Here is a 27,658-nt window from a genome sequence, read left to right as displayed (position 1 = left end):
TTCTCCTCACCCAGCACCCCAAGTCCTCCTCCTCAGGCTGCTCCATTCAGTCCCCCCCAGCCTGTGCTTGTGCTGGGATTGCCCCAACCCATGTGCAGGACCTTGCACTTGGCCTTGTCCAGCTCCATGAGGTTCACATGGTCCCACCTCTCCAGGCTGATCAGGTCCCTCTGGATCCCATCGCTTCCCTACAGCGCATCAATGACACCTCACAGCTCGGTGTCATTGGCAAACTTGCTGAGGGTGCTCAATCCCAATGTCCATGTTGGCAAGGAGGCAGGGAAATTCCCAGGGATGAAGCCCCTTCAGTGGCCAAAATTCAAAGGATCATGGGCAATGCATGGGAAGCAACACTGAAAAACCTGCCCTCATCCCAACCAAACCGAAGCAAGGTATAAAATGTACTGTTAATGATGAGGATGACTCTCAAGGGGCACTGGTACATAGAAGCAAGCTCTCCTACAGACCCACTGGAAGGATCTTGGTGTGCAAATGAAATGCAGGACTTACCCTTTGCTCCTGGGTGGCCACAAAGGTCTGGAATCCAGGGGCCACCCCGAATCCCAGCTCCTGGACAAAGGGTGGCTCAGACTGGCTGTGGATCTGGACTTTGACTCCAGCCTCAAATGTCGTCTCCTCTGGAAGAAGAAGGGAGGAGGTTAGGAGGCTGTGGTGGGTTGGATGGTGCCCGCCTGCACGGGCCTGTCTGCCCCTCCATGGAAGATGGTATCTGGTAAAGCTGTGCTGCTCAGGAGCAGGAGACCAGCAGTTGGGAGTGCTCCACCTGCATGATGACACTTCTGGGCACTGAGGAAGGAAAACCCAGCAGCAGCAGCATGAGCAGAGGACAGCCTGGACTCAGCCCCCATCACCAGTGCTGCCCATCGGGACCAAGAGCATCCCCAGGCTCCTGGTCCTTACACTGCTGCCTATCCCAAGGGCTCGCCCTCTCTATAACACAGATTCATGATTTCTCCACCTTGCTCTGTACTTCCAAGCCAGAGAAAACAGGAGGTGGCATCTACTTTCTAGCTGCTATTTAGTTACAGAATTCATTCCCTTATTACTAAAACAAATAAACTCTTTCCTCCAAACAGAGGTTTCTGCTGTCCACAAGGTCTCCTATGCTGAAAGCCTCTGATGCAGCCTGAGGCCACTTGGGAGACAATGTAGGGAATTAAATAACCAAAAAGTGGGTTAAATTCAAAGGAGCTCATGTTTTTTGGCAGCTGAAGTTGCTCCAAGCTGGACAAAGGCACTTGCAGCCCAGGGGCTGACACATCACTGAGCTAAGGGTGACGTGAGGTTCCCACATCCCAAAGCTAAGCTGAATACCAAGTAACTCGAGGTCAGTCCTCCTCTTCCACTAGAAGCTAAAAACCAACCCAAAAGAGACTTTCTGAAGCAGAATTAATGGGATGCAAATCAGCCCCGAGCGTGACATAGGAACACTCTGGGCAACTCGCATCACACAGGCATCTTCACGCAGCTGGGGCATGCAACCTTCCTCTCTTCAGTATTGCTGCTACGGTCTCCCATCTCAGCCAACTGGAGGGAGCATATGGGCCTAAGGGGTGAGGGGCTGATTTGCAAAGGAAGTTGTTAACTCTGCATAATTTGGCTTAAAACCCGTGTTACCCACTGATACGAATCCATGCCTGTGGCCAGCAATACCACCTCCACGTCTAAACAGCTTCTGTTTAAAGATGAATCATTCTTTATTTTCTTACTATTTCATGGTGTTTTTCTACTATTGTGTGACGTATCTCGGTTTTTAACAGCAATTGTGTTCAGTCTGAAGCACTGATAGAAACTCGGCACCAAGGCATCGCAGCCACAGAGCTGTTACACCAGGGACTGCACAAAGGCAGCAGGAGACAACAGAAAACACTGGACCAGGGGATGATATGGTCAGAGGAGAAGGGCAAGGGTTGAGTAAGGTGATACTGGATGACATGAGGTTTACAGGTCAGGTATCAGGAACTCACTGCTTTAGAAGATGTAACTGCTGACTCAATTGGGTAGCAAACACATCAGCCTTCGTCTCCCAAGAGGACTTTCTTGGACCCTGCTCACCTGGTAGCTCCCAATGCAAACGAAGCCAGAGACTGCAAGGATGGGAATGGGCTTATGCATGGATTTGTCATGCTAAACATGAGCAGTCACAGTGCTTAACAAGTGATGGTCCGAGAAGGTTGGAACAGAGACCCCTGGAGACCCCAGCAAGATGCGCTGCTGTCACCTTCACTCCCACTGAGCAAATAAAGCCTCCCTGCCAACCTCAAACCACAAACTGCATAAAACCGTATCAGAGAATCCCAGCCTGGTTTGGGTTGAAGGGACCTCAAAGCTCCTCCAGCTCCAACCCCTGCCACGGGCAGGGACCCCTTCCACTGGAGCAGCTTGCTCCAAGCCCCTGTGTCCAACCTGGCCTTGAACACTGCCAGGGATGGGGCAGCCACAGCTTCTCTGGGCACCCTGTGCCAGCGCCTCAGCACCCTCACAGGGAAGAGCTTCTGCCTAAGAGCTCATCTCAGTCTCCCCTCTGGCAGGTTAAAGCCATTCCCCTTGGCCTGTCCCTACAGGCCCTTGTCCCAAGCCCCTCTCCAGGTTTCCCGCAGCCCCTTTAGGCACTGGAGCTGCTCTCAGGTCTCCCCTTCAGGAGCCTTCTCTTCTCCAGGCTGAGAATTGCGTTCAGCTTTTAGGAGCAAACAACTTTTAAAGCCCCACTGTGACAGCAAGGCTGCTTTACGTGTTGGCTACACAAAACCTGATGCTCTGTACCCGCAGCCACATCTCATCCAGCAGCATCTCCACATCTCAAGCACTTGACCCTGGCAACCTTTGCAGCTGGAGCTATGAAACTTTCAAACCCCAGCTTTTCTACCTAAGGCACAAACTGAACAGGATTTACTCAAAGTTCCCTCCCCAGGTCTTGAATACACCTGCAGGTGTCTGGGATGGCAGTGAGCCCTCCATTGCACGTGGTCAGGGCTCAGCTCCAAGCAGTCGGAGTTGGACTTTTAACCAGAGATGTATTGACCTACAAGGTCTTAAACACATGCTCTCATCGATTGATGCCTCCGGTGCTCACGCTTATCTACCTGCCTGGGCATGCGCTCTGCAATGCTCCATGCAAACTAATCATTTATTTTTGCCTCCTTGTGACTAAAGTGCTCTTGGTAGCTCAATATTGCCACGACTTAGGGCACGGAGCATTGCTTACTGCATGGGGTGGCACGCGGTGGATGCGGAGCTGGAGTGCATCTCCTGTGAATCCCATGCTGGTGGGATGCTGGCACAGAAAGTATGAGTTAATTTTGGCTTTTTCCCTACACTGAAGCCTCCCAGAGCAAGACCGGCATTGACCATCCCTGCTCTTGGCCTGTCCTTACGTGCAAGGTCCAACAACCACAACCCAACTCACTCCCTACCACCTTCCCGTGATGGAGGCAACACGACCCTACTGCCGAGACCCACTGTGACAAAACCCTGCCTTGCTTTTGCTCAGCTGTAATTGGGTTCCCCTTGCTCCAAGAGGCATCAGATGGATGTTGGCACGTCCAAGCTCCCTGTCAGCTCAAGCTTTGCATTCCCAACACATTTGAGGGTCTCCTCCCTGCCAACACCTCCCCACTGCTGACCCTTTGAAACACCCCAGTGCTGAGGGTCAAGCCACCTTTCCCCAGAACCTTTGTCAATGCAGTGTCCCCATCCAACCTCATCACCGCTCACCAGCACCACAGCAGCCCTGAGCTCTGCAGAGGGTTCAGCACCCAGCTGCCCAAGCCCCATGGGTGAACACGCACCAGAACGGGTTCAGACCCTTTGCCGAGCTCCCACCAACTCCTCCAGTGTCAATCCCAATCCTGCTATTCCCACGTGACGCCCACTCCTACTGATCCCACCTGCTCCATCGCTTTGCCTGGTGTTGATCCCCTTCCAACACTTCAGAGATACCATATGCTCCCTTCAGCAATTACCTGCCAAGTTGGAGGAGAACGCTCCTATTTAGTCTCACTTGTTGGGCAACGGGAACTGCTTTGTCGAAACATTTTCCATCCCAAATTATTCTGCCCTTTTTTACACCAGGATCTGCTCTGCTCTGACTCAATTCCATGTATTTCCCATGCCTAGGTGCTGCCCTGAGCCTAGCTGTGGATAAACGCCTGTACATTCATATCAAATCCATATCAAACAAACAAGATCTAATAGAATCATACAATCATAGAATCAACCAGATCGGAAAAGACCCTTAAGATCAAGTCTGACCTTTACCCCCGGACTGCCTATAGCCTGCAACTATCCATAAGAGACTTAAAAGCAACAGGATTTGTATTTTCAAACAGAAAACCATGGCACGGAGGCAGCTGCAATCACGGCCGGGGAGGGGACAGCAGTTTTTAGGCCATAGAAGCAGCTCCGCTTTTACAACACACAGTTATTAATTTCCATCAGTGATGAAAAGCAGCATAAACAGCGTGTTTGTGGAGAAGCTGCCCCCCCCGGCAGCATTCCCTGTTTTTCCTGCAAGAACCACGCGAGGATGAAGCTATAAACATGAAACTGGCTTTGAAAAACCTCTGCTTCTAAGAACTCATTTCCTACCAACTCGCTGTTTGCCACCACGAGAGGGAATTTAAAAGCCCAACTATGAAACCCTTTGATGAAATATGCCTGGACCAGTCCTCATTAGCTCTATCGGAAACGTTTCCAAGCTCCGTGCTGGGACTGACAAGCATTAATGTGGGTTAAACGCTTGCTGCAAGCGTAACGAAGAGGAAGGTCTCACAGGACCCAGAAGCACAAGACTTGCCTGGTTCTGGGTGCATTCAGTGAGAATGAACATCCCTGAAGCAGAGCAGAGCCCAAAAGGTTCTGTGGCAAACCCTGGTTTGGGAGGGCTGCGTCCAGGGCTGTGAACACCCACAGAGACGTGTCCCAGCCATGGTTTTGCCAATTCTTGCAGCTTTAGCATCATTTTGAATGGCTTCTTCCAGTAGTACCTCCTGCAGGCACAGGGCTGAACATTGGTCCTGCTGCTTCATTGAGCCTGTTTCTTGCAATCACCCATCAATAGGGTGAAAAATAGCCCTGAAAACCCTTTGCAAGTATCTGAAGGGGGCTACAAGGATGCTGGAGAGGGACTCTTCATCAGGGACTGTAGGGATAGGACAAGGGGTGATGGGTTCAAACTGAAACAGGGGAAGTTCAGGTTAGATCTAAGGCAGAAGCTCTTCCCTGTGAGGGTGCTGAGGCGCTGGCCCAGGGTGCCCAGAGAAGCTGTGGCTGCCCCATCCCTGGCAGTGTTCAAGGCCAGGTTGGACAGAGCCTTGGAGGCCATGGTTTAGTGTGAGGTGTCCCTGCCCGTGGCAGTGGGGGTGGAACTGGATGATCCAACCGGTCCTTTCCAACCCAAACCATTCTATGATTCTACGACTGGCTCAAACGGCAGAGAAACTAAAACTAAACTGCAGTGACTCAGGGTTTGGGTCATACCTTACCGTTTCTAAACTGATTTTGTGATGTTGGCAAGCCCAAGCACAGCCCTTCGCTCCACCTCCAGTCCCACTTTTCAGAGGACCAGTGCCTCTAAATCCATTTCTCAGTGCATCCAGGTTCAGAACACAGCAAAAACTGCTTGAGGACTGCATTTTAAAATACATTCATATATATTACCGTACACAGCACTGTGTTTCCAAACAAATCCCGAGCTGCTCTTTTCACGGAAGGATTAGAGTAGCGTTAATTAAATTGGGGATTAATTCAGCATCAAGCTGGCTGCAGAGCATTATATGTTGCAGATTGCACAGCTTTCTATTTCTGGGCTTGGCTTTCCATGACTTCGTCTGGGCTTTCTGCTCACAGCATCGCTCGGGAGAGCTTAATAAAGCTCCATGCGCTTCGGGTGCGGGCTACAAAGTTCATCCCTGTGAACATGCGAGAAGCTGCAATTAGAAGAAGCAATGCTGCCAAAGGCACGCAGGGACCCTCTCCCCCTGCCTGATTATGTCCAAACGGATCCATTTCTTGCTGGCAATTAACATCTGAAGCTGTGCTTGGCACTAATTGATTGAGAACTGAAGATCCAGCCTTGTGTTGTGCCCTTTCGAGCTGGAGCTGTCACCTGCCAGCACAGAAGATGCTCCTACTTGGAGACCAAAGCAGATCCTGCACAGCTCGACCTGAGGAAAGCAGATAGGGTTTTCTCAGCTGGTTCACATTATGACTGCACTTCAGTGGCCCAAGGGTTTACTTTGGGTAATAAACCTTTTCCTGTGCTTGCAGAAGTAAGGACAGAGCTGGGAGGTTTGGGTTCTCCCTAGACTCTAATTGTCCCGTGCCTCAGTTTCCCCACCTATAAAACGAAAGCTAGGTTGGGAAAGATCTTTGAGATCATCAAATCCAACTGTTACCCCAGGACTGCCAAGCCCACCACTAAACCATGCTCCTACTTTACTCATTGGGCTGGAAGAGTCACCGGTGCCTCCTCCATGCTCTTCAAAGCTCAATTCACATCCCAGTGTTACTGAGGAGCAACGACAGGGATGACCTCATGGGACAGTGTCCACAAGTGGTACGGGCAGCACCAAGCACAGCATCTGGAAGGAAGCACGGAGGTTCATCCCTGCGCTGGCTGCACTGCACCCATGAAGGGTGTGTTGAGACCATGGTTTCTTGCCTCCCTTAGAGAGGAAGGCTCCCCAGGAGCAGAGGGGTTGCTGCTGCAGCACAGACATGCCCAGAAGATGCTGTGAGACGTTGAGGTTCATCTCCAGTTTCTACAGCATCCTTTGCTCATTATCACCATGGAAATGATGGGCATCAGAGCAAGGGCTCCTCCACCACCCATCCCATCACCCTGGGCTACACGGGCATCTCCAGCACCAAGCTGAGCACCCTGAGATGCTCTGGCTGCGCAAAATACCATGGCAACACCCCCATTCCCACCAAACCCTTAAATCCCTCCTGCACGCCTCCAATGTAGCTCAGCAGCACATGGGACTTGTCTGTGTCCTCAGATTACCCACCAGTGTCTGTGCCTGCGGCACAGCACCTCCTGAGCACGTTGTGCTCATCACACCAGTGGGGCAGCCAGGATGGACATTGCCCCAGAGGATGTGCCTTGTGGTCCCAGCCCTGGGGAAGCCAACCTGCTGCTTCACCCAGGCTGTATCCATGCAGAAATCTCAAACAATGCCCAACATTTACATTGCTCCTAGACAAAAACTTAGAGATGGGAAAAAAACCCAACAAATCACCATGGAAACCTGCAAGAAAGCAGGACCCACAAGCCTACCACGGAAAATGGGGAATTATAAGGAAACCAGTTTAGCACCAGCAAAACCAGTTCCGCTCCCCTGTGCGCGCTCCCGTTTCTGTGGAAGTGTCATGTTTTCCTTCACTTGAAGTTGCTTGGTAACAGGATTAAGTGAAGCTGAAATAAGAGTCTTCACAACAGGGTTTAGGGAGGTTTGGGAGCATCCGTTTGACAGGCGACTGAGTCGACGCCGCTTTCCCCACTCAAAAGCAGCAGCTTGAAATTGGTCCTGTGTATTCTGCTGCCGTGGGCTGAGCTTTGGCTGCTGGTTTGGGATCAATCAGGGACTACAGATTCCCCCATGGATGAAAATGAGATGTCTGGGAAAAATCCCTCATGTCCCGCTCAGCTGCAGCAGGAGGGAGGCCCCAGTGGGGCTGTGCTGAGTGTGTGTGACCCCAGCCTGGCTGCTCACTGCATTGAAGAGGTACAGAAACCCCTGTGTGATAGCACTGAGGAGCCCGTCATGGTCTCATGCATCTGGCCAAGCTTCACAGAGGCCTGGCTGCTACTGAGCACATCATAGGGTCAGCGCTGGACCAAGGGAATGGGAATAAGTTGATGCTGGGGGAGACTAAAATGTCCCCAAAGCAGCTGCAGAAGAGCCCCTGTTGTAGAAGAGGTGAAAATCTCACTAACGACTTCCCAGGAGGTGTTTATTGCATTTAGGCTGCGGGTGATAGGATGGGAAGTCCTATAATCTACAGGTTATAGTCCTACAGAGAGGATGGATACAGGCCCATATAGAGGATGGATACAGCCCTGTATAGAGGATGGATACAGCCCCGTATAGAGGATGGATACAGCCCTGTATAGAGGATGGATACAGCCCTATATAGAGGATGGATACAGGCCTGTATAGAGGATGGATACAGCCCTATATAGAGGATGGATACAGCCCTGTATAGAGGATGGATACAGCCCTATATAGAGGATGGATACAGGCCTGTATAGAGGATGGATACAGCCCCATATAGAGGATGGATACAGCCCTGTATAGAGGATGGATACAGCCCTATATAGAGGATGGATACAGGCCAACCCAGTCCTTTAAGGCCAGGTCTCAACCTCATCCTCTTTCTGCTGGGAGTCCAAAAAGCAGGACATTGCCTCCAAGGCCCTTCACAACCTTTTGAGCCCACAAGGAACACTGCCTTTTCTCTTCAATGTGATCTCCTTGCCATGGGTCCTGTGGATGCTGCAGTGACATTCCCGGGGTCCCCACTGCTGCTGGAGGACTCAGTGCTGCTGCAGCATCAACACAAGCTCTGGGCGAGCCCTGTGCCCAGCTCTGGACACTTACATCTATTTTCAGGCTTCTCCTGTCATTGAAGGAGCAAGGCAGGCAGCTCCAGAGTGATTCAACCCATCGCAGGGAGGTGTCTACAGCAGGATGAGTCACATTGCAACTTCCCTCCACTGAGCCAAGGCAGCTCCTTAATCTCCGTAAGCAGCTACGATGATAGGGTCAGATAAGCAGAAGCGAGTCCCAAGGGGAAATCCAGGCGTTCCCTTTTCAGAGCTTAGGAACCAACAGAGGTAACTGGCTTATCTCTCTACCAACCCTTCCCTGCAGCTATGAAACCAAACCTTGCTGCTTCAAGGTGCTGCTGGCAACCTGCAGCAGGAGCTTCATGTTCCCCTGGTCCTCTTGAATAGCGTTGGGATGATGGGGGGGAAAAGGATCATTTCCTGGTGGATTCTCGTGGCGGTGGGAAGTGATCTGAGACCCCCAAACATTGGCCAGGAACCGGAAAACCCAGGCAGACGTGGCTCCAGCACATCAGTGATGACCTTGAGAGTACTGGAGGCTTTGATAATGGTGGAGAGCAGATGAAGAACAGCACAGAAGCACCATGGGACAAGCTCCACTACAGCAAGTCATAAGGTACTTCACATGTGAGGTTAAAGATCTACTCTGGGAAAACAAACCCAAAAGACCAGCATCCGAAAGAGCCATCAGCACAAAAGGCCACCAGTTTGCGTTAAAGGCAAGCAAGGTAGCGGTATTCTCTACAGAGGTAAATCAATCCTTCCTCTTATCCCTTGGGATACAGTCAGAGTATTTCAGAGGGGGTTTTCTCCCTTTTTTTCTTGTATTTTATTGAAAGAACACTCCAAAAAAACCTCATCTCCTTGTTCCCAAAAGGGGCAGAGAAGGAGCTCGAGGGCTCCTTCCCCACCTCGCCTGCATGGCAGAGGGGACAGGAGCACCGCTGTCACCATGGAATCATCCCCCTGGTTTGTTATTCCTCTTTGCCTCAGTGAGAAGGGACTTGCACCCAGAGAGAAGGGAAAAAGCCTCGTGCCTGCAGAGCCTGTGAGAGGGAGACTGAAAGGGAGATTTGGGAAGGGCAGGAGATGGATCTGGTGTCCTTCTCCCTATTCCCATGGCCCAAAGGCTGGAAAAGCAGCAGCAAAGCCTCTACATCTAATTCTAAGGGATAAGGGCACAGAGCTGATGTTTTCATTCTGCACTGCTGGGATTGAACCACTGCACAACCCCTACAGTGTGAACTCTGATAACATATAGAGGCTATAGACCCCAAACCACAAGCGAATGCTCCACTATACAAGGCAACAACTACACCTAGCTGGGAGCCGAAGCTTTTCCCACCACACTTCTCACTAAGCATTTATTTGAGCATCTTCTACTTGATTACGCAGTCACCGTGCTGGAAGAGGCAGGAGATGGAACACAACCGAGCTCCTTCACCACAAAACCTAAGCCCGTGTGTTTAGAGTGCAGGTTTATCCCTACTCACCCCGTTCCAAGCTCTCTGTAAAGCGCAGTCGCGATTCATTACTCACCAAGTACCAGAAGGTGTTATAACAAAACTACATTAAGCATATCTGCTATTTTTAGTTGAGCATATTGCATTTGCATACTAAATCTGAGAGGCCATATGTCTCAACGTGTATTATTAAAAAGCTCCTTACATAATAGACAGGGCAGGAGGAGCGGGCAGCAAGCCGAGCCCAGGGCTGTTAAACTGCTTCTGCTGGACACGAGGAGCCAGCAAATGAATATTTCAGTTCCTTGCTTCTCTCCTGTTAAGCTCAAGCTTCAATCATTAATAAAGTGGCTCACAACCTGCTTCTCTGACGGGGTCATGCCAGGGCAGGGAGGGTTGCTCCTGCCACGTTATGCTGCTTATACGATGCTTCTTAATGGGGAAGGAAAAGAAATGCCCTTCCCACCTCAGCATCCTTTGGGAAGGGTGACCATGGGAAGGAGGATGGCCAAAAACACAGGTATCACCTCCATCCCTGGAAGCTGCTGCCAGGAATACTGCGGGAGGAAGGGAGAAATTCCCTCCGGAAGGCAGCAATATTCCCCGCATCCAGAGCCGGGGGTGCCAGCCTCCTGGGCCACCCATCTGCTGGCTTTTGCTTCAGCAAGCTGCTGCCACCGCAGGGACGGGGATGATCCAAAAAGGCAAAATAAAACCCCAAAAAAGAAGGAAAAAAGGAAAAAGCCGAAGGAAGGCGAGGCTTTAAAGGCACAGGAGCAGCCCTCACATCCCTCCCCTTCAGGAGCCTCGCTGCTTCCCCCAGAACATCTTGAAATATTAAACAGTGAAGGAGCTGCAGCTAATTTTGGATGGTAGCGGAGCCAGATGGAAGCAGATTTCCCAGTGCTGGGGCCGGACTCTGCTGCTGCTCCTGCTGGGGCAGATGGATGGAGGGGCCTGGGATACCTCGGAGGCTGAGCCCAGGGGTCCAGGCGTTGGTTAAAGGGAGACGGCATCTCTGTGTGCTTGGTAGTCGGGAGGACGTGGGTTCTCAAACTGGATGTCTGAAGAGGTGCCAGGGAGATCTTCCACTTCTGAGCATTGCCCAGAAAGCCTCTCTGAATCCTGACATCTCTCCAGGAATGTGGATCCCATGGGGAGGCACAACAGCCAAAAAGTGGGACTAAAGAAGACGACTGGGGTGGGTGACCACCCCAAGCAGTCACCATCCCAAGTGGTGATCCCGCCGCTATCACCACCCTGACCTGTGCTGAGAGCCTCCATGGGACTGTAAGGTCCATGCAGGTCATCAGACCCACCTGTGCCACGTCCAGCTCCTCTGCAGAATCTGTGCTTAGCTTTAAGCTTGGAGGATGCTATGTAGCTTACAGTGGTCCAGCACCACCAGGAGATAACCAGGATTTGCTCCTGCAAGGACAAGACTTCCCTCTGCAGCCAAGCTCACGCCTCCCCATCACCTGCTCACTCTTCCCATTTTGGAGCCACTCCGATGAGTAATAACCTTGCTCTGTTTCCTCCTGGTCCCTCTCCAGGCTGAAGCACAGCAGTCCCTGCAGGCGGGATTCAGCTCCGGAGCTGGTCCCCTTTGCTTTTGCATCCTTTAGGAGAAAAGCCTTTTCTCTCCTAACGCAAACCTGGCTGGATGGGAAAGCTTTGAAGTCATTGTGTGATTAAACAGACTCACTGCTGGTACAAGGACATCTGAAGACAGGTGATGGAAAGAGAGGTTTTTACTATTGCAAGAAACCCTGACTCTGTGCCCTGCTGGAACTGCTCTGACAGCTGTGGTTATGTCCATTTAATTGGCATCGCCTATAAATGTCAGTGCTTTGAGTGATGTGATTTCAAAGCACTTTGGTGAACTGGTGAATTCTTACTCGAATAAGTAAACACTTATTTTAATGGACAAGGATGTGCCTCAGATGGGGACTCTGATTACAAAACGCCAGCAAAGAGCTTGTCTATCAGAGCAGGGAAAAAATCCCAAGTAGTTTAGTTATAGCGGTGAGGGACATGCTTCTCCTGCAGCCAGTTGGAACTGGATGAGCTTTAAGGTCCCTTCCCACCCAAACCAATCTGGGATTCTATGAAACCCCTGCTCTAACTCAGGATACGGGAGTGTAAGTCTTGGTTTCGTATCCAAAGCAATGCTTCAGCAATGGGATGCAGGGTATCTTTGAGAGATTTAGCTTTTTCCACACATTCCCACAGAAGTTTCAGGTCCTCCTTAGACAACTCCCAACTGAGGCATTTTTACCCCAGGAGCCAAATGGATTTTAGATGTCAACAGAAGAAAAACTCAAAGTCCATGGCCCTGGGGAGCAGAGAATTTCCTATTTGGTACCTTATTTTGATATCCTATTTTCTAGCAAGTTTTCAGGATGAGAGTTATGAAAGGGGGAAGAGCGGGTGGCCACAGGAGGGGATGGTCCCTTCCGCTCCCCCAGCCTCAGCTTCCCACCAGCAGACCCTTTATGACTCCTTCACCTCTTCCAACATCTGCTCACTAAAACCAAGCCCTTTTTGCTCCAGGAAAGGATTTCCCCTCTCTTATTCCCTGTCTCACCTGCAACCCAAAGCATCACTGCATCCTCTCACCACCTCCACCTGCCTTTGGCCCCTCAAAGCCTCCAATGATCCCCCCAGCCCTCTCTTCTCCTTCCATCCCCCAATACAACATATGGAGGATGCTATATATAAACCTCTTGGTGCTGTGCTGTGGGTGCTGCCCACGGGAAGGCCGGTGGGGCACAGACATGCCATGGCAGCAGGCAGTCTAGTATTTTTCTCCGATATAAATAACCCGTGAACATCACATCTAGTGCAGCCCGCGGCGCTGCAATGGGTTCTGCTGGAGCTGGGGAGGAGAAGACGACTCAATCAGTGCTCTCCTGGAGATTTAAGCTGAAAACGGCGCTGCTGATACCGAACATCGCTTCTGAGCTGTTGCAAGGAGAAACCAGCAGCACAACAGAGCAGGCAGGAGGTGGAATACAGCAACAGGACAGAACACGAGGCAGGACTTTTCCTTTTTGAGCTTCTGGGGAAATGAGGGGGATTTTGCAAGAGACAAGGTGAGGGAAATGTTCAGCTCCTCCATCAAGTCCCAGGAGGTCAGCAGGGTCCCTCCGCAGCCCATGCAGTGGGATGGGTGGTTAAACACCCTATCCTTTGATTTCTTCAGATGAGAAATCTCTTTTCAATGGGTAACAGAGGGTGGGATGCTTCCACTCGAGCTGTCAGAGCTCAGCCATCAAGTCCATCACCCCAATCCACCTTCTCGGGTGCCAACACACACAAAGAAATGATGCCTGCAAGCCAGAGGACTCCAAGAGTCAACCTGATCTAGTTGAAGATGTCCCTGCTCATTGCAGGCGGCTGGACCAGATGAGCTTTGAAGGTCCCTTCCAACCCAAACCATTCTATGATTCTATTTTCTATGAGAGTCTCAGTAAGGGAACCACATCTGAAATACAGTCATTGGTTCTGGTCACTGGAGCCTGACGGATGCACACAGGGAAAGGAGCACACCAAAGCTGCTGGGATGGGAAGAGGAGCGAGGAACCTGGCACTTGGGAGGAGTCCAACACAGCTTGGGTTGTGTGTCGTCTGGCGAGATGAAGGCTATGGATCCTCTCTATAAATACACCAAAAGCAAACACCAGAGAGGAGGAGAGCATTTCCAATAGGAAAATATTTGTAATAAACCATAAAGCCAAGCTAGGGTAAGCTAATGCTGAGTCAATTTAACCTCGAAAAGGTCTCGAGCCAACAATACAGAGCTGTGGAGGAAGTGTATTGGTAATGTTGGCAGCTTAAATACCACACTGCAATCACCTGCTCTTTGAGAAGAAGCATTGCCCTTTTAAAGCCCAAAAGGATTTTGGCTGCAAAGGCTCATGGACAGTCCCACTTCAGGGCTCTACAGTTCATGATGAAAGGATGAGGTCCTTCTCCATCCTGGTGGGCACCACGCATGTTCTGCACCTGCTTTTGCACCCAGAAAGTGAAACCATCAGGGAACCGAGCAGGGGAACAGCCCATCAGGGTGATGAAGATGCAAAAGCTGCCTCCTGCACCTCCTCACTCTTACCCAGCCCCATAATGATCTGCATCATTATGTTTTATGGACCCCAACTCCAACCCCACAGAAAGCTTTCGCCTCTGGACACCTCAATTCTCACCCTGACACAGTGAGAGGGTTCCTGCACCCACAGAACCCAGTCAGCATCTTTATGGCAACAGCCCTGGGCTCACCTCCATGTCAACATCCCATCCCGGGGCATCAAAATGCCCAAATCTAGCCCCTAAAGCCTTGGTCCACTCCAATCCAAAGCCCAGCCCTGCTCCTTTGGGATGGAGCCAGCAGCCACAAGTTCAATACTAACTTGCATTGCAGCATTAATGCTTAATTCTTGCTTTGCTTATGGAAGTATTTATGGAAGCCCATGCACCATGATACAAACAACCCTGTGAGGCATTGCTACTGTTAGAGAAATAAATATCTGCACCGAAGGGCATTACAATGAGACACTGAAGACAAAATAGTTCCTGGGATGGAGTATAACAAACTGCTGTGTAAGGTTAAAATGTGTCACTTTTTCCCTTGGGAACACACTCAGGTAAGGGTTTGAAGCATAAGAAATCCATCTCAACTGGGACATCACTGAAATAAACAGGATTTTTCCCTCCAGAATTGGCTCTGACATCCCTTGCGATGTGGCTACACCAGAGCAGCTTCAGCCCTGGCCTGGAATTAGATGGGAGTCAAACCTCCATGACCTGCATGTCTTGGAGGAGGAGGCTGGGGAAGTGATGGAGAGAGGCCACCAGTGAAACAGCCTGGATCATGGAGGAGCAAACTGTGGCGCTCTTCCCCTCCCACCAGCAGCCTGGACAAATTCAGATGTTTTGGCAAGTGAAGAAGTGTTGCAAGACAAAGAGTGGGGAGGATGCTGGGTGGATGCTGGTGAGTACCAGTGCCGTGGTACTCAGAACTGGTGGAAAATGGGTTTCTTGCCTGAAACTGAGACTGCCTGGCACATTTTGGGACACAGACTCCCAGAGTGGTTGGGGTTGGAAAGGACCTTAAAGCTCACCCAGTTCCACGGGCAGGGACATCTTCCACTGGAGCAGCTTGCTCCAAGCCCCTGTGTCCAACCTGGCCTTGAGCACTGCCAGGGATGGGGCAGCCACAGCTTCTCTGGGCACCCTGTGCCAGCGCCTCAGCACCCTCACAGGGAAGAGCTTCTGCCTTAGATCTAACCTGTTTCAGTTTGAACCCATCACCCCTTGTCCTATCGCTACAGCCTCTAATGAACAGGTCCCTCTCCAGCATCCTTGTAGCCCCCTTCAGATGTATACAAGGCCGTTTAACAGCAGGAATCTCTTTCGCATCCCCGCCTCCAAAGACACCCGTCTTCCTTTTCTCACACTGACCTTCCATGGGAAGAAAGGAGACTTTTCCTTCTGCATGCATACACTTGAGAGAAGGCAATGGCAACCACTTCCCTGCTCTGCTGCTCCCAATCTCCAAAATATTTGAGTAACGACATCGCGTACTAGAATCTGTCACTTGGCCAAACTCCGCAGATGGCATTTCCCTCTCTTCATCTTTCTAAGCTTCTCCTTAAATAGGAGCAGTGGAAGGAAGAACCACAACAAAAATATTAAAATCGATCAACAAAACACAGGCACAGTCCTCTTCCCTGAAGCTCCCCAGTTTCACAATCTGCTTGGAAGCACGGGGTACATCAGTGGTGGCAGCAAGCGAAATCCAACCCCAGATAGCCCTGGAATGCTTGGGCTTCTTCCCAACCTCTGTGTACCTCGCAGCATTAAAACAGCTCAGGTTTTATTGCTACGTGGCTTTGCAGTCTCACTTTGCTGTCACTGAGCACAGAAGTCATCCAGCCCCATCAACCGTCACGGCCGGGGACATCTCACCTTGCCAAACAGAAATGAGCGCGTGTTGGGAACACGTCCTGAAGAAGCAAAGAGGCCAACACGCCAGCAGCATGGGTCACCAGTAACACCACCCACATGTAATGTGATGTGGGCTGTGCCACGGCCATTCCAGCCTCCTCTCAGGGACCATCACCAAACTGTACCTAAGGTTCCAGTGAAGACGCCTTCCCTCAGTCCATTACGGGTACAAGGGACAACAGGAGGAGAAGGCACCTTTCGAGGGCTTTATGCCCTACCACTTCAGTCCATTCATCCTTCACCTTCCCACCATGCTTGTCCTTCTCTTTCTGCCCAGCTCAGCTTCTCCCATACCTGCAGACTTATCAGGCTTTTCCCTTCATCCTCTCCAAATCACACTGTCAACTCCTTCCCTATTTCAACCATCTCAAGTGAACCCTGGTGTTGCTGCAGGTAACACTGTGCAGCAGAAGACCTCACACGGTAGCAGGTCCCACCACATCATTGCAATGGCTGGAGCTCCAGCACAGACTCAGCAGAGATGAGAAACACCTTTAACACTCAAGTTCTTTTTCTCCCTTTTCATCTTTCCTCCATACATCCGACCATCACAGCTCTACTAAATACAGCAGCAGGAGTGCACTGCTCCCAGGCTGATGATGAGAGCAGCTTTGACTCCTCCCTGCCCTCCTTTTAACCTCCATAAAAGCTGAATGATTAATCACATCTCTTTTTTTTTCTCCTTCTTTCCTCCCTGCTCTTCTGTTCTGCTGAGTCTTTACCTGCTTTCCAGCCACCCAGAAGCATGCTCTAGATGCTCTTTGCCATCTGTGATTGCTTCGAATGCTTCGTATTACAGCAATGAGCCGCAGAACAATCAGAGGCAGCTGTGCTCTTCAACAGAGATGCTCAACATGGACAGTTGCCTGTTTTGTCTTGTAAACAAGAGAGGAGAGAGCCATAACTGAAAGGACAATGAGAATTAGGTGATGCTGCCTGAGGATAAAATGAGATGAGGGAGGAGCAGCCACCAAGAGCTGTAGGAAAGCCTCAGGGAACACATCCAAATGGTGCATGGCCACTGGGGCTCCTCAATTGCTTTCATGAAGTCCTGCATTACTGCAGGAGATACATAGTTTATTTGCTCCATATCTCAGGAAAGACAGATCATTGGCTCCTTCAGAGTTGGCTGAAGCAATGATGCTTTTAAGAGACCATCGCGCTCTACCTGTGCTGCTCAGCACAAGCAAAATGCTTCCAGAGCATCTACAGGAGTGGAAAGCCTTTCCATCAGAGAATCATCGAATAGTTAGGGTTGGAAAGGACCTTAAATCATCAAGTTCCAACCTTCCTGCCATCATCCTCAGAACAGCTTTACACCACCCAGGGACTACAGCAATTTGCCTTAGGGAGCAGCTGGGAGGTCTCAAACATCAACCGGAGCCTGTGTCGCTCCGGGCTGCACAAAGGCAGAGCAAAACGACGATCCCTGCACCAGAGAGATGAATGCAATTAAATTCAATTAGTCCTTGCAAAAGACTTTGATCTGCAAAGCCCTTTCTAGCTGCAAAACCTCCTGCTACCTCTGTGAGATTGATTAGCAAGAGCTGATTTCCCAAGAGCGAAATGAAGACACTGTGGGGAGGGTCAGGACCAGGCATGGGGGATAACGACCTGGATGAGCCTCACATACAGCGGGTGCATCCAGAGAGCATCCCAAAACCCCACCAGAGACACCGACACTGCACTCCCCCCTCAGAATAAACAGCAATAGGACTCAGATGTTTGCAGGTGCCTTTGCAGCTCCTGGGACAGCAAAGGCGGAGGCTGCAGCCCCCAAACCTTGCCACCTTGGGGTGAGCCCCCCATGCACTGGCTGGTAGCCACATCGGCTGTGCCAGGCTTCTTCTCATGTCTCCTTTTACCCCATGAATTCCATTCTGAGCTCCGCTATTTTGGCTACAGACATTAAACTTCACCCACCAGCCACAAGGACTTGAATGAAAGCCACAGCATGAAATGCCTATTTAATTCTAATGCTGCATGGCCTTGCTTTGTCTGCTGATTTGAGGCGCCTTTTCTCTGCTTTACTGCATTTCCAAAGCCAGTTTCTAGCTTTTATTCCTTTAGTTTTGTCTTAAATGAACATTTCTTGACTTTGGGGCTTTTTTCTTCCTTAAAGAAAAGCTTTCGAAGCATCCTCATCCCTTAAGGGATTTTCCCATTGAGTCACTGATACGTATTTACAGCCTTCAGTTCATCAACATTATGTGATTGGGGACGTCTGCCTGTGCTTGCTACACCAGTCCTGTGGTGGATAAAGCCTTGCTGTCACACACCTCCTCAAGCAGGAGCACAGGAATAGGAGCAGCTTTCCCAGCCACATCTTACCTGCTCTGAACATACGTGTCTGGGTAGGGGACTGGGTGCTGGGAAAGGAAGAGATGAGATACCTGCAGCATCAAGCACTGTGATTTCAACGTATCCTTCTTTTAATTCCTGGTGTTTGACTGCCAAATTGGACCTAGAGGACATTGTGTGACGTGCTGATTGCACTAGGATGGGCTGAAACACACTCCTGAGATGAGCTTGTGGGCCAGGACCTCAGCATTGAGCTCATCCTGGGAATCAGGAGGGTTGCTGGACAAGACGCGGGGATGTCACTGACTTGCCTGCACTTCTTGGTGAGGAAATCCCTTGCAAAAAGCCCCCAGGCTCGTGTTCACTTACAAGCTGTCAAAGGTGTTGAGATGCTCTCCACAACGGCTACAAAAAGCATCTGTTTTGGGCTCAGAAACCCAAAAGCTTAAAGACTGGCTACACATGAAAATGTCCTATTCATTGAAAAAACACAAGCATTTGATTTTAAAACCAAGTTGAGAACTTTCCCACTCTGCTCCCCTTCTCCCCAGGTCACAGAATCCCAACCTGGTTTGGGTTGGAAGGGACCTTAAAGCTCCTCCAGCTCCAACCCCTGCCATGGGCAGGGACACCTTCCACTAGAGCAGCTTGCTCCAAGCCCCTGTGTCCAACCTGGCCTTGAACACTGCCAGGGATGGGGCAGCCACAGCTTCTCTGGGCACCCTGTGCCAGCGCCTCAGCACCTTCACAGGGAAGTCCTTTCATTCCATAAGCTGTGTTGGATGGCCAACACCACCAGTCCTTGGGGCAACCAAGCCTGGATCAGCTTGGTTGACAATTTGCTGGGTACCTGCTCCATCACGAAAGAGGAAACCCAGCTTCTCCAAGCACGCATTGGCTTTTTCCAGCTCCATGATAACATCGAGAGGCCCTGGAGAGCAATTCACCACACACAGGAGTCTATTGGTTATGTGACAACCTTAATGACACAGCCCAGACACAAAACCCTGCGTAACCTTTGAGCTGCCTCTCTTCACTCTGGAGCTATTGATGAGTGTGCTCAGGCAAACAATTCCAGCAGCAGCCTCATTCTGCGGATGCTCCGGTTGTCAGGGGGCTGGTGGAAGGTGGAAATAGCGTTGACCTTTTCTCCCTGGGAAACCTGGCTAATTGAAGGAATTCTTGCTCTCATTAGGAAAAGGTCCAAGATGCAGCACATTTTATGCCTCCCTTTAGGTGACACCAACCAGCCTCCTAAAGGTCAAACCGTCTTTGATGAGTTCATCAGAGATCAGAGTTTCCCACTGCAAAAAAGCATTGAGTTCTTCAAGCCCAAACCCCTCGGTGTTATTTCTGCTGAAGGCCACTGCTGCTTTATAGGTACCATTTATCTCTTTGGATGTTTAAGTCTTCAGAAGGATGAATCAACCCTGTGTCATTGGGATTTGGGGTGTTTTTCTGTCGCATTGGCTAATTATGGCTGCCTGGTAATGCCAAACTTTCACATCATTTCAAATGAAGCAGTGTTCTGCCTTTGCAGCACTGCCTGTGGTGCAGCAGAAGTCATTTTGAGGTAGCATTTAATAGCTTATATTAAAGCAAGAGGAGATTTATGCAGGGGAAGCTCTTCTTCACTTTGCAGAAAGGGGCATCAAGGATAATTTGACTCGAGGATAAAGCAGCAAAGGATAATTTGACTCTCTAAGGATGAGTTTGATGTCACTCAACCAATTACTGCCCTAGTTCAATCTTCCTCATTGCTTTTATGGGCTCTCATTGCAGATTGCAATCTACAGTATTTCTGGCACAGAGGTGTCTGTGCAGGGCTCTGAACACACTGATCACCCCGGCCCCATGCCTTCATAAGCAGCCAAATCCTTGCAGCTCGCCCTTGGTGATGGGGGATACCAGGTTTATGGCTTTGCGGCTGTCGGGACTTAGATTTTGTGCCTCTTTGGGGCTCTCTGCTCCAGCAACAACTGAAATCCAGCACTACCCAAGATTCATTTCTCTGCTCCGGCTTGCTGGGAGACAGGGGGTGGGAGAGGAGCCAGGGAGGGATGTCCACCACTGCTGCCACCACATGGCATCACCAAACCCATTGCGTCAACCCAAACGCCCCAGTTAAAGCTGTCCCCCTCCGTCTCCCCAGGTCCCAGCTGCAGTTTGCAGATAAATTCAGCGTCTTTTTCTCCATCTTAAACCATTCCGCATTCTTACTGTGAATAATAAAAGCCTTTTTTGGTCTTTTCTCTTCCCAGAGGGAGCAGCGTTCATTTGCCTGCGCTGCTGCACGTCTTAATCAGCTGGTGAAAATGCTCTGAGTTGAAAAGTGTTGGAGAAAGCAAGTTACCCATACACACACCTTGGCCTTTCTTCTTCTGTTCTTAATCTCCTTTGTTATTTTAATTGATAAATGATACTGAAAACCGACCCTTCCAAGGCAAACAAGTTTCATCTGCAAAGAGCTGCCCTGAGGCAGCCACAGCTGCATGCGGGAGGCAACATCCCATAATGGAAAAGAAATTGCCAAAGCTCCGAGAAGCCCTGGAGTCAGCACTGACCCCACAGACTTTTAAGGACGTGTATTGCTGCTTTAAAATGTGCTCATGGTTTTCCATGCACACATGCATGAGGTATCCCCCTGCAACCCACTGCCGTAGCCCATCACTGACGTACCTGCTGCTACCCATCACTTCTTCATTCCCCGGTCCTTTCCTACTTACTTTATATTTACAGATGAGATTTCTATTGATTAGGATTATTCACTTATTATTATTCACTTATTATTCACTTAGAACTCCACAAACTGTGAGTGAAGCAGATGCACAGATTTCCTATTCCCAAACTCTGTGGTCAACGCTGGTGGCTCAAAGCCTGCAGACCCCGTGGTCTAAATCCAAAAGAGCCCCTTGGACCACGCCAGGAACCCAGTGCATTTGCAGCAATGGCCTGGGAGAGCCCAGGCTGCCTCTTCCACCCCTTGAACTCACATCTTTGGTAAGGAAAAGGAGGCGTGGGTTTGTGAAGAACAGCCATGAATCATCTTAATATGCAGAAGTAAATGACAGTGAGGGCTTTGTGCATCTCCACAGCTGGCAAAGCAAATGCTCCAGGGCTTGGGCTTATTATGCACAGAAGCTGCACAGCTGGAGACCAAGTGCTAGGGCTGGAGGGGCTTTGGGGAAAGGGGGGACATCTGACCCCTGAGCTAAACCAACTGTCCTTGCTCACTGTCAAAGCCCTTGCAATGACGATGCTGCAGTAGAGCAGGAACCCTGCTGACCCACCCCAGCAGCACGGAGATGCTGTTTAAATCTCTTTTCCCTGGCACAAAATCCCAGAGGGCAGCGGGTGGGAAATAAATAAATAAAAAGGAAAGAAACCATGGAAACGCTCTCAATTTGTGCCCACACCAGGGAACTTTCCCAAGATGGATTGCCAGGGTCAGCAACGTTGGCCTCCAGCCACCCCGTGCCTGCCTGGAGTCACCCTGGCCCTCACCAATTTGCCTACATAGAGACTTGGCTGCAGGATCCCAAAGGTTATCTGGGCTTTTGTGAGCAATGGCAGGAACAGCCCTGTCTCCAGGTGAAAGCATCACTTTGGTGCTGGTTGCAAGGAGTGAATGTGGATGATTTGTGCGGCGAATCCCTTTGCACTGATGCCTGGAGCATCCTAAACTTTGGGCCGGTATTGGAGATGCTCCACTACAGATCGCCAGACTCAAAGCAGGCAGTCCATCCATCAACACAGCCCTGATTACCTATTCTTTACCAGAAAAAAGCAACCAGAGACACCTTCTATAAACTATGACCCACCCCAAGCTGTGCACAAAGCCAGGCAGCGAGACTTGCGCCCATGTCGGCATGAAGACCCCACTGCAGTCCTGATCCAGCTCTGGGGCAGCAGCACAAGAGGGACGTGGAGCTGTTGGAGCGAGGCCAGAGGAAGCCACTGAGATGCTGCGAGGGCTGGAGCAGCTCTGCTCTGGAGCCAGGCTGAGAGAGCTGGGCTGGGGCAGCCTGGACAAGAGAAGGCTCCTGAAGGGGAGACCTGAGAGCAGCTCCAGTGCCTAAAGGGGCTGCAGGAAACCTGGAGAGGGGCTTGGGACAAGGGCCTGTAGGGACAGGCCAAGGGGAATGGCTTTAACCTGCCAGAGGGGAGACTGAGATGAGCTCTTAGGCAGAAGCTCTTCCCTGTGAGGGTGCTGAGGTGCTGGCACAGGGTGCCCAGAGAAGCTGTGGCTGCCCCATCCCTGGCAGTGTTCAAGGCCAGGTTGGACACAGGGGCTTGGAGCAAGCTGCTCCAGTGGAAGGGGTCCCTGCCCGTGGCAGGGGTTGGAGCTGGAGGAGCTTTAAGGTCCCTTCCAACCCAAACCAGGCTGGGATTCTGTGATGTCCCAGGGCACGTCTCCGCTTTGCAGGCATCCCACTGCCAGCTGGTCCCCAGGGAGATACAGGAGGAAGGTCAGGGCTGGCTGAGGAGTGCTGCTTGCTACAGCATGGATGGCACCACTGGCACTCTTCCCTCCTTTAGAAACTCAAGAAGGACCGAAATGGCCCTTTCCAGATGAGCCAGCAGCCACAAACACATCCAAGCTAACTTCTCCAGCATCAGGGCTTGTGTGAAGACCCCGGTTAAAAAATAAATCTGTGTTAATTCCATTTCCCTAAATTCAATTTGGAAATGGAAAGAGATCAGCAGAATTAAGGCAGCTTTAATGAGGAAGAAAAGCAGCAACATGGAAATTCAGTGCTACCGAAATCACCTGTACCTCTGGCTAATTTAGATTAATTCTACAGACAGGCCTCAGCAATGCCCAGAGGCAGGGGAGCATCCAGCACCTTGGCCGTAGCAGACCTTGGTCTCCATCTTTCACCATACAACATCAGCTTTTCCTTTTCCTAAACCACAACTCCCTGGAGAAGGGCTTCTTCCAGCCACCAACAGATGGTTTTCCCTTGCATCCATAATTTGATGGCAGGGGTTGGTATGTACCACTTCTAACAGCATGAAGAAGCCCTGCAGGGAAGCAAAGAACCAATTCCAGTCCAAATGGGTTGGGTGTGAAGGAAACAGGCTTGAGATCTTCCTCTGCATGACCTAGATCAGAAGACCTCCTTGTAGGCCATGTTTTTCACCAAGCTAAGTAATAGCAGCCCATAATACTATGTGATAGTCTCCTAAGTGGATTGAAGCCTCGAGCTTGATAGATTTCATGCTTCTTCTTAGTGCAGTTTCATAGCGCGTTTCTCATCCCCTTTCTTTTCATTCCGCGTGTTACTTGGTTAATTGGTATGAAATGTTCATCTTTACCCAACAACTCCTGAAACACAGATGCAGAACTCCCTGACTGTATTTCTTATTTACAGCCCTGTAGCCTGAGTGACTTTCAATTTACTGTGCTGCTGTACGAGGTCACTATAGAATACCATGGACCACTCCAGAAAGATTAACCCCAAGTGGATTCCCTTTGCAAGCAAATAGCTGCCGCTATAAATTAGCTTCTTTTCTCTATTTGATGGCATTTCTACCACTTTCCCTATCAAGTGCAATAAAACAAACCCCCTCCACAGCCCTGCCACACACCGGTGCCTCATCCTGCCAGACGAAGATGTGTAACCATGGAATTTGGGAGACTCCAAGCCATATGTGTAGCTCCCACCTACGCTGCTCTGAGTCTGTGGTTTGCCTTTTCCCTCTCGGTTCCTGGAGGGAGTTTTCCCTGCTATCAGTTTTTTCCATCTTCAATTGAACTTCCGGCAGGATTGCTATGTTTTGGGGGCTGTTTGCATCATGATTCCCACCTGGAACATTTAAGGCTTTCTTTGAAACCCAAAGGTGATGCGAAGACTTCAGCCACAACTTATCTCCTCAACTCCTTCCACGTGTAGCACGCTCACAGCTGAAGCACAACCCTAGAAAATATAAACCCCAGCAGTGCAAAACTCAAAAGACAGATTTCCATCTCTTTGTCTTTCCACCATCATATTTTTCCCAGGATTTTGACAGTCCTGACACAATATTTTTGCACCCCCAACGATGGCAAAGCTGCCTGATGCCGTGCCATCCAGATACAGTCAAAATACCCTGTTCTTTGCACTTGAAATTAAAGACTGAAGCAGTCTGTGTACACTCGCTGTTCCAAAATTAGACTGCACATAAATTTAACACGTTCAAATAATGGGCTTGCATATGCAGACAGTCAAGCTAGAGGTATATTTTCCTATTACAAGTAACTTGTTAGAGAAGATATTTCATCTTCCTGAGATATGAATGGATACTCAGAAAAGGCCTTTTCACACTGACAATGCACTTCATTTTGCTTGCTGAGCCAGTAACAATTAAAGCACTTTTTAGATTACAAAGCATATGCCAATGTGACATGGTGGCAGCAGCTCCGGAGCAGCCCTGTCCCAAGCTATGAACCAATATTGTCCCTCAGCTTCTTATTTGAATGGCAAAGGACACTTGTATGAAGAAAGACGAGATCCTCAGGCAGCAAATGAGGAGGTTTGGGGGGCTCTGAAGGAGAACGTGGTTTTATGGCATCTCCAAATCTGGAGCAAAAAGCAAAGCAGCCACGGGACTAAGCACAGAGTAAGGATGTCACCGTCTGGGCTTGGCACTGGCAAGAATCAGCCCTGCATCCAACAGAACCACAACTGCTCTGAGGGCCTGAGCATCCTGGGGTGCAGGAGGAAAGGTCCCAATGAGATGTTGTGGCCATGGCTTGGATGAAGAGGCAGTGAACTAGAACCTGGATGGTTCTTTGGGTGGCTGTTTTCTATGGGACAGCCCCTTGCAGGAAGCATGAGCCAAGGCCACCATAATGGGCCAAAGAAAAGTGCATTTTTCCATGTGAAGACCTCCCTCTGGCGATGAAGTCAGCATCTGTGAAGCCCTACGGGGGTACAAACACCATGTCTGAGACAGCAGCTCAGTGGGGGCAGCTCCAGATAGTTCTGGGAAAACTTAGTTTAACATGGGACAACCAGCTGGGAAAAGAAATGGTTTTGAGAATCCACGTCTGAGGGATGCTGCGGAAGTTGGAAACTGAAGAAGTAACTAAACCACATAAAAATCATTGCCTAAGAGGCCACTAAAAGAGCAGTCGCTGGGTACAGCAAGTGGGAAAAAGGAGCAGCAAAACCGGGCTGTAGAAATATCTGGAGTTAAATATAAGGAGTGAATGGAAGAGTTCAGGTTATAATGAAGATACTAACTCACTGGGAAGAAAAAACTGGACTCCTTCCATCTTGGAGGCATCCCCATGCCTGACCTCCACATGCCTACATGCACCGTGAAGATCTCACCCCATGCCCTCCTCATCCCTCTCCATTGCCTGGGCTGAAGTTCACTATTAAGAGCTGTGTGTCCTTGCTAAAGCTTTTCACTGGAGAGCCAAAGCGGAGCAGTCCCAGTGGAAGCAGCTGAGGGGATTTAATTCCAAACACATTTACATTCTTATGCAAATATTTGGAAATAATCAACTCCCTCACTTACCTACAAAGCTGAGTTAAGTGTTTCCATGGGAACAGCAACTATTAACCACTATAGTAAATGTTTTCATTCTGGTACTGTCCAGACAGCTCAATGAAGATTGAAGACGGCTTGTACGAGGCGCTGTATGAACGTGGAGGATGAAAGAGTCCCTTGTTGAAAGGCAAAGATTAATGTTTTATGAACTTCACAATCAAGTACCAGTTCTACCTAGACCCGTAAGAACATGGCCAAGTTTGCTCGCAACGAGTCCAGGAGCTTGTCCTACACCATTTAACCAAATCAGGAGTCCTATTTACATAGTTCCACCTTGAATCCTACAGCGTTTCACGGTCAGATAAAGACCTTGACAACTAGCCCCAAAATATCAACCCAGTTCTAGAGGCGTGAGAATCCCTCTCTATGCCTCAATCTTCACCTGAGTATAAATTTAACTTACATACGCATGAGATCAGGAGTGATGAGGCCATATGGGGGCAAGACATCATCAGGGGCATCTTGAAAATCAAAGGGGTACATTTCCCCCTTCCACGTGCCATCAAAAGTCAAGTTGGAGCTTAAAAGACCCTAAAAGCCACAAGATTTTGGAAAAATGAATGCACTCAGGGTTGTTTCCTCCTCCCTCAGGTTTCACGTCCTCAGCCATGGCCAGGTTTCAAGCTCCTTTGCCACACGCAGGGCTTGAAAGCTGTCTGATGAATGTGACCGGAGCAGGAGCTGCCATCCCACCTAACCTCTGGATGACAGTGATGCTCACAGACACAGAGGTACCAGATCGGAAACCTCCTCCCCATTGCCACAGGCTCTCCTGCCAGATGGCAAGAACAAGACCTGGCTGATCCTCCTCCTTCACCTTTTAACCTCACACTTTAGCTCTCCATTTGCTTCTTAAATACCTTTTCTTTTTTGCCTCCTGTATAATGAGCAGCTGCTTCACCCAGCTGAGACCTTCCCAGAACGGCAGCGATAGCAAAGCACAGCTCTAAAGGCAGCACATTCCTGGATGGGTTCCTCCTAAAGATGCACCAAATCATCATAGACTGGTTTGTGTTGGAAGGGACCTTAAAGCTCCTCCAGCTCCAACCCCTGCCATGGGCAGGGACCCCTTCCACTGGAGCAGCTTGCTCCAAGCCCCTGTGTCCAACCTGGCCTTGAACACTGCCAGGGATGGGGCAGCCACAGCTTCTCTGGGCACCCTGGGCCAGCGCCTCAGCACCCTCACAGGGAAGAACTCCACAAAAGAGAGCTCCAAAAAGCAAGCCTGAAGTGAGCACAGTGTGCCCCAAGGTCTGTGTCTCCATGGGGAACCTTAGAGGGGGTCCAAAACCCAGCAAGGCTGAACACAGATTGCTCACAGTGTGGCTGTCCAAGCCTGCTACATCCCCAAGCCATCAATGTGGTGGTTTTCCTGCCCCTATGAGCTCCCCCAAGGCAGCCTGTAAGCAATAAAGCATCAGAGGTAGAAAATGCACTTCATCTTCCCACTCTGCACTGAGAACCTGGTTTGCCTTTGAAAGGACAAGACTTCAAACAAATGCTACGAGTCAGAAGTGATTATTCCAAACCACTGTCTCCTCCCCCTCACCTGGGCCACATCAGGCTGATTCTGAGTACGAGCTAAGCACTGGAAGGCACAGCCCTTGCGATAAAAGCCTGTGCAATTTGAAATGATTGATGGGACCACGGGAATCTGTTTAAATTGCCAGAATCAACCATCACACAACTACATTGTAAGCTCTGAATGAACGCAGCCAACTCTCTTCTTCACTGTTGAGAAGGTGCTTGAAGA

The 27,658-nt window shown here is 50.0% G+C and overlaps 1 protein-coding gene across 1 annotated transcript in view; it reads right to left on the bottom strand.

The window, feature by feature from the left end:
- Nucleotides 1-27,658, bottom strand: part of LOC308229405 (acid-sensing ion channel 2) — a 437,190-nt gene that overhangs the window by 20,258 nt on the left and 389,274 nt on the right. Inside the window, exon 3 of the mRNA XM_080633395.1 lies at nucleotides 511-638. Within this exon, the coding sequence (XP_080489521.1) occupies nucleotides 511-638 (128 nt within the window). The remainder of the gene's footprint in view (nucleotides 1-510; nucleotides 639-27,658) is intronic.

The sequence above is a fragment of the Psittacula echo genome (genome assembly GCF_963264785.1).
Source record: "Psittacula echo genome assembly, chromosome: 23".
In the NCBI taxonomy this organism is placed as follows: domain Eukaryota; kingdom Metazoa; phylum Chordata; class Aves; order Psittaciformes; family Psittacidae; genus Psittacula; species Psittacula echo.
Note: the sequence above shows the minus strand (reverse complement) of the source record. Positions and strands in the feature narration are given on the sequence as shown.